Source organism: Panthera pardus, unplaced genomic scaffold (genome assembly GCF_024362965.1).
Source record: "Panthera pardus isolate Hobbes unplaced genomic scaffold, ASM2436296v1 HiC_scaffold_3, whole genome shotgun sequence".
NCBI lineage: Eukaryota > Metazoa > Chordata > Mammalia > Carnivora > Felidae > Panthera > Panthera pardus.
Window position 1 is genome coordinate 50,898,445 of NW_026526876.1, and position 11,848 is coordinate 50,910,292.

General features: G+C 56.2%; 1 protein-coding gene across 1 annotated transcript; it reads right to left on the bottom strand.

Annotated features, from left to right (window-relative positions):
- Nucleotides 1-217: 217 nt before the first annotated feature.
- RASL10B (RAS like family 10 member B) lies at nucleotides 218-11,607 on the bottom strand. Its single transcript, XM_053892711.1, has 4 exons — nucleotides 11,356-11,607; nucleotides 8,243-8,606; nucleotides 3,253-3,377; nucleotides 218-2,695 (listed from the first exon to the last, which is right to left on the bottom strand). Exons 2-4 carry the CDS (start codon nucleotides 8,456-8,458, stop codon nucleotides 2,425-2,427), a joined length of 612 nt encoding a protein of 203 aa, XP_053748686.1. The 5' UTR covers nucleotides 8,459-8,606; nucleotides 11,356-11,607; the 3' UTR covers nucleotides 218-2,424.
- Nucleotides 11,608-11,848: the final 241 nt, after the last annotated feature.

An 11,848-nucleotide genomic window follows, 5' to 3' on the forward strand; every position in this document is an offset into this window, starting at 1 on the left:
GACCTTTCGCTTTCCCTCAGGATGGTTTTGATCAGTTGGAGGGCTAGGGGGCTAGGGAGAGATGAGTCCCAAACTCTTCCTCTTAATTCTCCTGGTTGCTCCAGGCTCTGGGATTCAGAGCCACCTCATCACCCTGGTGGTCCTTCCACAGCAGATCTCAGCAGGCAGGCCCTGTAGGGAACCCTTTCCCTCTCAGGGCAGGAACTGAGCCAACACATTGTACAGAAACGAGGGAAAACACTCCCTGATTTTTAATCTGACTTCCAATCACAGCGCAATGGGCATCACACACACACAAACTTCCAGACCCTGTGGTGGGAAACCCTGGGTGGGTGGGGACAGAGACTCAGAATGGGAGTGCAGGGAATCAAAATCAAATACCTGGGGTGCAGTGGAGGGGGTGAGGGGGGTTGGCCAGGCAATACATTCCAATGGCTCCCACAAGGGGTAGCCAGAGGCCTGGGTTCCCCACACCCACCTCAGGTGCCTCAGCTAGGGGTGACAGTGATGGGGCAGGTGAGATGCTGCCATCCCTCACCCCAGCCCCCTGGTGAACCAGGGGGCAGGGATGCAGGGGATAAAAGGGGGCAGGCCCTCTTCCTTACCCTCCCAGCCACTCCCAAGGTGTGGGGAAGGGGAGCCACCTCCTCTGTTTCAGAGGGAGGCTCAGAGAGAGCGGGTCACTTGCCCAAAGTCATGGAGCAGAGCAGGGACTAGAACCCAGGAATATGGGACTGCCCCAGGTCAGGGCAGTCACTGCAGGGCTGCGGATACACCCCATGGTTGGAGGGAGAATCAGCTGGGGAAGTAGAAGGGAGAATCAGATTCCCTCTCACACTAGATCTGGATAAATTCCCCACCCATGACCCCTCCCCCAGACTCCGTTCCATCACCACTCTGGGCTACCTGATTTTTCTGGTCTAGACGCTGCAGCTTGGCTACATCGAGGCTGGGTTGTTCTATCTGCCCGTCTTCTAACAAGTGACCTTCCTATCTTCTCACCACACCAGGGCTCAGGGCTCAGCCTCAAGGAGCACTCAGCTGGGGGCAGGGGACACACGCCATTGGTCCCACCCTCCGAGTACCCCAGTAATCCCTCAGGCCGCTCCTAGTATCTTCAATGGATTTTGTTATTTCTAAATCGGTACAAAACTGACAGTGATCAGCTCCGGTGACGAGAGGTAGAAACCGGCCAGGTGGCCGGAGAAAATGGGGTGGAGTGAGTCAGGTCATAGGGCCAACTGGTGTTGGGACAAGGGGGCATCAGATCCTGAGGGCCTCCATCTAGGGGTGGGTATGTGGGCATATCTCCCCCAAGGACAGGGGTCTCCATAATTCTTATCCTGGCTCTGCCCCTCCCCAGATTTATCAGAGAAATCTGAGATTCAAGGTAGGTAGGGTCTGGGGCAGTCAGATTGGAGTGGGATGGGGAGATAAGAGTCTTCACTAGCACAACCTAATCCCTCCGCCTCCCAGGGCACCACCTTGCCCACCACCAGCCCCCCAAACCCAACATCCTCCAATCTTGCAGACCACCCAACGCAAGGGGGAAGAGAGGGCTGGAATCTGGCATCATGGAAATAAATTTATCCTTTGGGGGATTCCCTCTCCACACTGTCAAGGAAAACAAAAAGTTTTAACCCAGGAGGTGATCTGGCTTTGGGGTCAGGAAGGGGATGAGGGGCACCCGGCAGGGATGGACCATCGAGTTAAGGCTGGAAGGTAGGTTGTTGTGTCTCTGGGGGCTGCTGGGCGGGGAGATCTCCCTGGAAGGGGGAGAACTCAGCCTTCTCCCCCTGACTGACCCTTGACCTCAACCCTCGGACCCTGACTATGGTCCTTGGGCCACCCGCATCTCTCTGCCCTGTGCCCGTGGTGCTGACGGTCCAAAGGCTGGCCTCACAGAGAAGCTGCCAGGATCTGCGACAAGGGGGTGAACGAAGTGAGAGCCCTGTGAACGGAGCCGGGGGCGGGAAGGTGGACCGGAGGGTGGATAAGACAGCTAAGGGCCAACAGACGCTTGGGCAGACAGACACAGGAGTAGACGACGCAGGGCAATGACAGACACACTCTCTGGAGAAGACCGGTGGGGGCCCCGGCCAAGGCAGCACCTCCCCACCCCCACCCCCCGCGCTCACCGCCAATCCCAAAAGGCTGAGGCGCCCCTTGGGGGCCTGGCCGGGCACTGCGCTAACTCCAGCACTAAGGGCAGCGGGCCCAGGAAGACGGCTGGCCCAGGAGAGGGCTTGGACTGGGCAGTTACCGGAGGCTCTCTCGTCCTCCGCCCCTCACCGGGAGGCGCGCGGCTGCGGGACCGTCGCAGGCCCGGACCGTCAGAGTCCTACCCCGCCCCTCCGCGCCCGAGCCCGGCAGTCCCCGGGGAGGTCCCCGCCCGTCGGGATGCGGCTGCGGGCGGGCGCGTTGTCACATGATGGCGCAGCGGTTGCGGCGCAGCGCGCCCTGGAAGCGCAGGGCGGCGTGCACGTGTTTGCAGCGGGCGCAGCCGACGCTCTTGAGCAGCTCGCTGAAGAGCAGCAGGATGTGCCAGTTGTACTTGGCCGAGCACTCCACGTAGCCGCACTTCCAGGTCTTGCGCACCAGGTGTGACACGTTCCAGCGCGGGATCACGCGCCCGCGCTGCAGGTCCCGCTTGTTGCCCACGATGATAATGGGCGTCTCCGAGGTGCCGATCACCCTGCGGGGGTGAGGGGGGAATCTCAGAACTCCACAGTCCGGTCTCACAACCACTGGACTTCGAGAAGGGCAGGCTGTGCCTGGTCAATACTGCTACTACCATACTTGTGTTCCGCCTGCAGCGCTAAGCCCTCGGGATACCTTATATTGTCCAATCAGAACTGATCTGAAAGGTAGGTACTATTGTTATCCCCATTTTCCAGATGAGGAACCTGAGTCTAACCTGTTAAGTGGCTTAAAGTCATGCAGAAGAGTGACCCTGACACTTTTTTTTCCTCCCCAGAGCCCCTGCTCTTAAGCACTGCACTAGACTAGCCACCCCATGGTAAGAATCCCAAAGTGAGTTATTAGAAATGGGGACATAACATAGTGTGTGTGTGTGTGTGTGTGTGTGTGTGTGTGTGAGAGAGAGAGAGAGAGAGAGAGAGAGAGAGAGAGAGAGAGAGAGAGAGGGAGAATGTGCGGGAACCAGAGGATATTTCATCTAGCAACTCTGCGCGCACCCCACTGTTGCACCCTTAAACAGGAAGTAGCCAGCATTGGTATCCCAGCCCTCACCTCGTCTCTAGGATCTGCTGGCGGATGGTCTTGACGTACTCAAAGCTGTCAAAGCAGCAGATGTCGTAGACCAGGATGTAGGCATGGACGCTCCGGAGTCCCCTGCAACAGGCATCTGCCCACTCCTGCAACACCCCCAGCCAGTGCCAAGGTCAGAGCCACTCGGAGACCTCCCCTTGCCCCCAGCCACCTCTAGCCAAACACCCGACAGCACTCTCACCTGCCACTGCACCCCAAACCTTCCACACCCACCCATCACAAGAAGCCTGGCCCAGGAAAATGTACAAGCTCAGTATTGGGGTTCCCCCACCTCCAAGCCAGGATAGGGAAGGTCACACTATCTGACCTCCAGAGCTAATGCCCTCACTGTCCTGTGCACATCTGGAGCTGAGATCAGCCTTGTCCCATTTTTATCGCCCAACCTGTCCATCCATCCATCCGTCCATTCGGACCTTTGTTCCAGTACATTTACTAAGTGCCCCTAAGAGCCCAGCCCTCTGAGCTAGTTGATGGATCCTGTGAAATCCTGCATCTTCCAGGGCTCAGCTTAAATGCTTCCTCTTCCTCCAGGAAGCCTTCCTGCAAGCAGAAGACTATGCCTTTCATCTCCTGTGTTCTTCTTCTTCCTCTTTTTTTTAATGTTTATTTATTTATTTTTATTTAATGTTTGTTTGTTTGTTTGTTTGTTTGTTTGTTTGTTTATTTATTTATTTATTTATAATGGGCAGGGGAGGGACAGTGAGGGAGAATCCCAAGCAGGCTCCATGGCACCAGTGCAGAGCCCAATGGGGGGCTCGAACTCACAAACCGTGAGATTTTGACATGAGCCGAAGTTAAGAGTCAGACGCTTAACTGACCGAGCACCCAGAACATCTGTGTTCTGAGAATCCTTTAGTTATACCTTGGTTAGAGCTGTTTCCATCCCCAGTTCCCTGCTTCTGTTGTGAGCTCTTGAGAGGGCCCTAGCCAGGTCTTCCACATTTTTACACGCCTCCTTCTCCTCCCTGCTGAGTGCCTCCCAGCTGTGTTGGCTCTCAGCAGGCTCTTTACTTGCACTGCCTAGACTGGTGAGCTCTCTGCAGTCTTGAACCCTACCTGTTCCATGCTGGAATCAATGCAACTGCCGCCTATAACACTGCCCTTGGATTGCTACCCGATGTCCTTTCTGTGTGCTCCACGCTGCCCTCAGGATCGAGGAGAAAAAGACTGAGACTGGACGCACAGTGGGGGCTGATGTGGAGCAGGGCCCAAAGGCCGCTCCGGGGAGTCAGAGCATCCTGAATGCTTGTCGCAAATTCTCAAGGAGGGGCCGCAGCTCAAGAGGAGTAGGCTCCTGGAAAGGCTCAGTGTACTAAAGGGAAGGTTCCTTAGGAGACTAATGAGCTGATTGACCTTCCAGCAGATGGCAAATGCAAGAGCAGTTGAAGGCAGCTGGTGTGTGAACAAGAAGGGGGTCCCTGAAGCTGGGGGAGGGGAGGCCTCCGAGGACAAAGAGACCCAGGGTCTTCTGCCTTGAGGGCCCTGGCAAAAGACTCGGAGGGGGTGCAGACATGTCCCTGTGGTGCCAGCTTATGAGCTGTGCTGGGGCAGGGGCCAGGCTTGCAGGACTACAGCTGGTTCTCCACCTCAGAGCAGGAAGAAAAGAGGCAGGGGTAGAGAGTTAAGTCCAGCTCCAGAAAAGCACTTCCCAACTCAAAGGCTTAGAAGCTGCTGCAGTGGATTTCCCCAGGGAGATGATGTGGCATCTTTTCTTTGTGCTGAGTTTTAACTCTGGTGCAGGGGGAAGATGCTGAGGACAAATCTAAAACCACAGGGAAACAGGAGCTGGCTTCTCAGGCCAGGGAAGACTGCACTCAGCTGGACACGGTGCCCTCTGGGAGCCTGGGACCCCCATGTGCACACAGCTCCTCCCTCATCTCATGCAAGGGTTGGATATCAGCGGGAAATAGGAGGGACGGGGAGACGGGCAGAGAGGCTCCCACCTTCTTCCAGCCCTTCGCTGGGGAGAGGGAACAGCTGCCGGCCTTTGAGAGTGATAGCCCACCTCTCCCCCAACACGCTGCCTCTTCCAGAGGGCCTCCAGCCTGCCCTCCTGCCCACTGCTCTGGGGAGGGGGGGCGCCTAAAAGGGAGAAGAGGAAGTCTCCTGATTGTCTGGGTTGTGCCTTCACTCCTGATTGAAGGGAGGGAGCAAGAAAACTGACCTTTCCTTCCAGCTAGCTCTGTGCGGGGTTCCAGACTGTAAGAAATCATCTTGAGGCTGTGTCAACAAAGAAAGAGCACTGAAAACTGAGTCCAGTTCTAAGGACACCTGGCTGCTGACCATGCATTTGTTGCTCTAACCTCAGCTTCCTCCTCTGATAGGAGGAGAGGGACTACAGAAGGAACGACTGAGGCTCAGAAAATGCCACTCTCTTCTGGGCTGGATCTCATCTGTCATTGGGGAAGAATGTATTTCTCTTTTCTTTTCAGACAGTGGCCACTGGGATTTTATATTGGCCTCTGGGCATGCAGGGTCCTTTCTCTATATTTCTCTGCTCAGGGTCCCTTTCTTGTGTGAAGCCTGGATAGCCTGGAGAGTCTAAAACTCAGGATCAATCAGGAAGAAAGAGGCCAACAATCCAACAGAAAGATGGACAAAGGCATTACTAGTTGTCAAAAAAGAAACACAAAAGCCCTTACACATATGAAAAGATGCTCAACTTTGGTCACAACCAGAGATGCAAATAAAAACTATTCTGAGAATATCTCATCTCATCCATTAGACTGTCAAAACTCCAGAAGGTGGACAATACATCCTGATGGCAAGGCTTTAGGGAAACTAGCATTCGCGTACAGTCCTCGCAACACAAAATGGGCAACTTTCTAGAAGGGGAGGGAAATCTGGCAATACCTTCCAAATATAGCTGCATTCATCCTTTGACCTGGCAATGCCATTTTGGGGGCTCGTTTCCACAGAAACACCTCCCTGTGTGCAGAGAGACTACGAACAAGGCTATTTGTGTGGCATTGCTTAAGACAGCAAAAGACTAGAAACAACCCACTTGTCCAACAAGAGGGGACTCCATTGTACATCTCTCTGATAGGGCACAGTGTGGCCATGCTACTGACATTCAGGTACTAACACTCGGGGAAGATCTCCAGGTTAAAACGTAAAGCAAAAAGACAAGGTGTAGAGCAATTTTTTTTTTTTTTCTGTAAGAAAGGAATAAGAATACATTTTCTTATTTATCTATAGAAACACTGGAAGTGGGAGTAAAAAACCAATTGACAATGGCCATAGAGAGTGGGGCAAGAATCAGGGTGAAGAAGGCAGGGGCGAGATTGAGATTTCTCTGTATGTACCTTTTTACAGTTTGAACTTTTTTAAAAAAAAGTTTGGACTTTTTTTTTTTTTTTTTTTTTTAAGAGAGAGAGGGCATGAGCAGATAAGAGAGCCAGAGGGAAAGAGAGAGAGAATCTTAAGCAGGCTCCAGGCTGAGCATGGAGTCCGATGCAGGGCTTGATCCCATCACCTTGGGATCATGACCTGAGCCGAAATCAAGAGTTGGATACGCAACTGACTGACCCGGTCAGGCACTCCACAAAGTTTGGACTTTTAAACTATGTCCTACCCATTCCAAAGTCGATATTAAATTAAAATTAGGGGCGCCTGGGTGGCGCAGTCGGTTAAGCGTCCGACTTCAGCCAGGCCACGATCTCGCGGTCCGTGAGTTCGAGCCCCGCGTCAGGCTCTGGGCTGATGGCTCGGAGCCTGGAGCCTGTTTCCGATTCTGTGTCTCCCTCTCTCTCTGCCCCTCCCCCGTTCATGCTTTGTCTCTCTCTGTCCCAAAAATAAAAAAAAAAAAAAAAAAAAATGTTAAATTAAAATTAAATCTACAACAAAATGTGAAAAAATAAGCCGCTCAATGTGCAAAACTGGCACAAGATCTGAGTATCCACTTGGGCCGCTGTTCAAGTCCACCGTGGAGGAGAACCAGAAGGCCCTGACCCCAGACGCGCTGCCCTGATCTCACTTTTTCCAAGAGGCCCATGTGTGGATCAGGTTTTTGTCTTTGGTGTTAATCCCCCACACCTGGGGTGGGACAGACAGGTACCCTTGGGCTTGGGCCAAGGTCCTCCTGCCCGGAGTTGCTGAGACAGTGCTGAGACCTAGACCCTGCCCCAGAGATTGCTGTATTTGTGGTCACAACTGGCCAAGCTGTGGCCCCTACCTCTCCTTCCAGAGAAACTTCTGAATGTTCTGTCAGGGGCTTCCTTCAGTGAGCAGATATGTCTTAGAGCTAAGCCTCCACTCGCACCCTATCCCCTCTCAAGCCAGAGGTAGAGAGATGGAAGGGGGGCCTGGTCCCTGCAGGCTGGGGAAAGGGGCACTATAAGCCAGGACACTGGGGGCATCTGAATCCACCCCCTGCAGGAAGGGTGCCCAGTGAGCCAGTCCTGAGTCCAGGGGGCGGGGCATCACTTAAGGAACGCCTGTAGGCAAAGGACCGGTTGGGGCCTCCAGTCTCAGAGAACATACCTTTCCCAGGCCCTGGCTTTTTCTTCCGCTGTCCTAGATGACAAGGGTCTGAGGCCACGATGGGCACAACCCAGAGTATTAATAGCATCTAGTGTTCCTGCCTTTCTCTCCACTGCCCTTTACCTGCCCAATCTCACTGAGCTGATGCCGACCACAGCATTTACTGTACTATGTAATAATTGCCGGTTTGCCTTCTCACCCGACGGTGAGTTAGTTCCTGGAGAGCAAACTGCACATCTGTTTTGCCCGCCAGTCTGCCCTGGTGCCCACCACACGTTATACACTCATTAAAGATGCACTGAATAAAGCCGCACACACGTGATGGCTCGAGACAGGGTAGCCTGTGGTGCTGCATGGAGCCCTCAGAGCCTGAAGGATGGGGACAGGGCCAGAGCCTGGAAAAGGCAGGAGTCCAGCTCCTCCCCCACCCCCCCACTCCCTGGCTGGCCACACCAGCCGGCCCTCCTACCTGCAGTGTGTTGACAGGGAAGGTGCTGATGGGTGGGAAGTCGAGGATCTGGAGGTCGTGCACGTGGCCGTTCATGACGACAGCAGGCAGGTAGAGGCGGCGGGCGGTGGTGGGCACGCAGACCTCGCTGAACTCGTTGTACAGGAACTGGCGCACGATGGCACTTTTGCCCACGCCTCGCGCCCCCAGCACGGCCACCCGGTAGGTGGAGACCATGCCTCCCGCCCCGCTCCGCCACCGCGTCCTCGCCGCTGCCTGGGGCTCCCCCGGGCTGCATATTCCAGGGGCTGGGGGCTCAGCCACCGTCAGGACCCACCATTGCTGCCCCTGTTTTGCCCCGGGCCCTCTGCGGCCTCCACCTGGACTGTGGGGACAAGAGGTGGGCTTGGTGGGCCCGCTTTTCCCTGGACCTGGCCTGTACTTCCCCAGCCCAGGAACTTGGCTGAAGCTGTTACTGCCTCTCAGAAAGCCTTTCCTTTCCCAGAACACCTAGCTCCATCTACCCAGAGCCTCTCCACCCTCCCTTCTCCATTTTTTTTCCTGCCACCCGCCCACCGGTGGGAATCACTCTTTCTTGTGTTATGATCAGACATGTGGCCACTTCCGACCCCCCCAGCCAGGCCAGGCTGCAGAGCAGAGTGGGACGCACCCTAGACTTGCTCCAATCCCCACTTTCCCATAGAGCCCAGGATGAGCCAAGGCCGAGCATGTCTCATCAGAGACATTCACAGCATTTTGTGGAGAGAGTCCTTTGTTGGGCAGGACATTTTACATCCTGTTGGGAACCCTGGCCCAGATGACTGCTCTGGCTCTGGAGCACACTACTTGTTGAACACTTAGTGTTAGCACAGCCACATGGTTATCCATAGTCAAAACAGTAGCCCTCAGGGATGGGTAACCATCCCCCTTTCCAGAAGACTCAAGAGGGAGCGAGAAGCATGCCCAAGGGCACACAGCTGACAGCAACAGCCTCCCCTCGACAAAGCTGCAATACCTCCGACCTCCTCCAAGTTTAGTGCTTCTAGCTGGTCAATGCCTACAGGCCAAGGGCTATGTCTCATTCTCTGGCATCCTCCCAAAGTCAGAGGGCCTGGCACATAGCAGGTGCCCAGGAAAGGACTGCTACAGGGTTGGACCTTGCTATGCTCAGTTTCGGTGACTTCGGAGCTTAGGGGTAAACCCCGGCTATGATGTTTCCTAGCTGTGGTCAGAGGGCAAATCACCTGCCCAGTCTGCACACATATAAAGTGGGGTTAACAGGCCCTACTTCTGGGATAATCCAAGCAAACCTCCTAACCAGATGCCTTCTCCTTCTGTTGGGGATGGTGACCAGGGAGGCTGGTCCACGCCTGAGACCTCCTGTCCAGGGACTGTTCACGGGAGGGTGACACCAGTGCCTACTATGTGGGCCCAGGGCAGACGGATTTGTTGGATTCCGACAAGGCCATGCTTTTCAGGTTATGTGCATGTCCTCTCTGTGGATATATGTTCTTTCCATATATGCGCAGTTCACAGCTGAATGTCCCTCAGTCTGGCCTGGCTCAGAAAATCCAATCTATTGGGTATGTGTACAGACAGTAAACAGAAGGCAGGATTTGGGGTGAGACCCACCAAGGTTTGGTTCCCAGCTCTGCCACCTAAAATGTGTCCATGGGCAAGAAACTTCATAGGGTGTTGTGAGGTCATGAAAGTAAAACCCAGTGCCAGGAACAGCAGGTGTTCAACTAACAGCGGCCACGGTTATATACGGGGGTCCTTCATTCACCTGAGGTTTACTAAGATCTCAGTGGGACCTCCTAGCAACCCCAGGATGGGTCACTATCCACTGTTGCGCTGTTGTTCACATACATGTTGTATGGTGTGTGTGTGTGTGTATGAGAAAGAGAGGGAGGGAGAGAGACTCTTCTCCCTGTTTTATTGAAGGTAAAACCAAAACTAAAAACCAGAGACTCAGGGAAGTGAAAAGCATACAGCCAGCTGAGCTATCAACCAAACGAGGACCCTGATCTCCTTTCTGTCCCATGTGGTGTCCTTTCCCCAACAGGTGTTTATCTACTTCTATGGGCTTCCCACTGGGGTACGTACCAGTCCCTCCTCCCCCCAAATCCCTCCAGGCCCTGGGCCCCTCAGGCATCCCTGGACACTGTGAGCTTGGCAGAGAGCCTCAGCTGGGTTAATTACATAACCAGCACAAGCAGGTGAGGAGGGGGGCATACTGGGGGAGGCAGAGAGGACAAAGAATGCAAGAAGAATCCCTGACCTCTCTCTGGGTGTGGCAACTTAGAGGTATCTAGGATGTGTCCTACCTGCAGATTCTCCCGGTCGCCACGCTCCCTGCACAGAAATCAACCCTTTCTGGAGAATTGCTGGGAAATAAACGGGGCATAGTGCTGGAGCCAGGGAGGGGATGCAAGAGAGGCCCCTAGGCTGGGGCCACCCTCCTGGAACTCACCAGGCCCAAGTGTGGCCCTGTCCCTGACTCAGAGGTGACTAGTGTCCCCTCCCTCTTCTCAGGCGGGGGTCCTGGGTCTAAGTGCCTATTAACCCAACATCCCTAGTTGGGTGGGGACTGAAGAGGGCTGTCCGGAGCATCAGGGCCCAGCTCCCTAAGGGCTCCCTCCCCAAGGCCTGCGCTCCGCAGTGAGTCTGCAGACAGCGCCCCGGCAAGAGACCGGGGACACACACAGGGGCCAAAGCCTGGTTCTTGTCCCCTCCCCTAGGCCTGGACACAGGAGTCCTGCCCTAGACTGGCGGCCCTGGCTTTGCGGTCCCATGGGCAGAGTCACACGTCTGCCCGCTGTCTGTCCCCACACGTTCATGTGGGAGTGGGCGGGTGGGGGCGGCAGAGGATGCTGGGCTCCCCATGACCTGATTGGTGGGAGTCTGGGGGGGATGCCGGAGCCCTGCCTGCTCTCCGCCTCCAGCACCTTGCAGGCAGGCAACCCCCCCCCCCCCCCCCACCAGCTCCCGCTCTCACGTGGCCGCCCAGCGCCGCTTCCCCGCCAGCCCGCCGTCCCCCTCCACCCTCCTCGTCCCGGCCCCCGGGCCCGGCCGCCCCGCTCCCACCCGCCCCCGGCCCTGCACCGCCCGCCTCCCCTCCTCCCGCCGCTTACCCGGGGCCGTCCTAGCTGCCCCCGGCCCTGGCCGGCCGGCCGGCGGGGCCGCGCTCCCCCCGGGCTCCGGCGCTGCCCCCCGGCTCCCCGGCCCGGGGGGAGAGGGGTGGGGGCGCCCCCGGCTGCCCAGTCAGCGCGGGCTCAGCGGCGGGCGCGGAGGGCAGGTGCGGGCGCCGAGGGGGCAGGAAACCTCCAGCCCAGCTCTCCCTCCGGAGCGCGCCGCCCGCTTGCGCCGGCTGGAGGGAGGCGGAGGGGAGCGCGAGGCCGCGGGGAGGGGGGTGGGGGGGGGGGTTCGGGCTGGCGTTCCGCTGGGTCCCTGAGCCTGACAGATTCGCTCGCGCGGCCCAGGACGAATTCTTGAACCCTGCGCCTCTAGACTTGCACCCCCTCCCGACTCCCCCTGGCAGGTTTTTATTTCTCCCCTGGAGGGGTGGGAGGAAGGCGCCAGAGAGGCCCTAGAGCCTTTTGCTTCCTTCACTCCAATTCCCGCCCC

Bases quoted from the DNA above. Each gene is read 5' to 3' on its own strand.
- RASL10B (XM_053892711.1), bottom strand. From the start codon at position 8,458: ATGGTCTCCACCTACCGGGTGGCCGTGCTGGGGGCGCGAGGCGTGGGC. The intron at 3,378-8,242 runs GTAGGAGGGCCG...GGGGTGTTGCAG, and splicing joins TCCCTGTCAACACACTGCAG to GAGTGGGCAGATGCCTGTTG. The intron at 2,696-3,252 runs GTGAGGGCTGGG...TCACCCCCGCAG, and splicing joins CAGCAGATCCTAGAGACGAG to GGTGATCGGCACCTCGGAGA.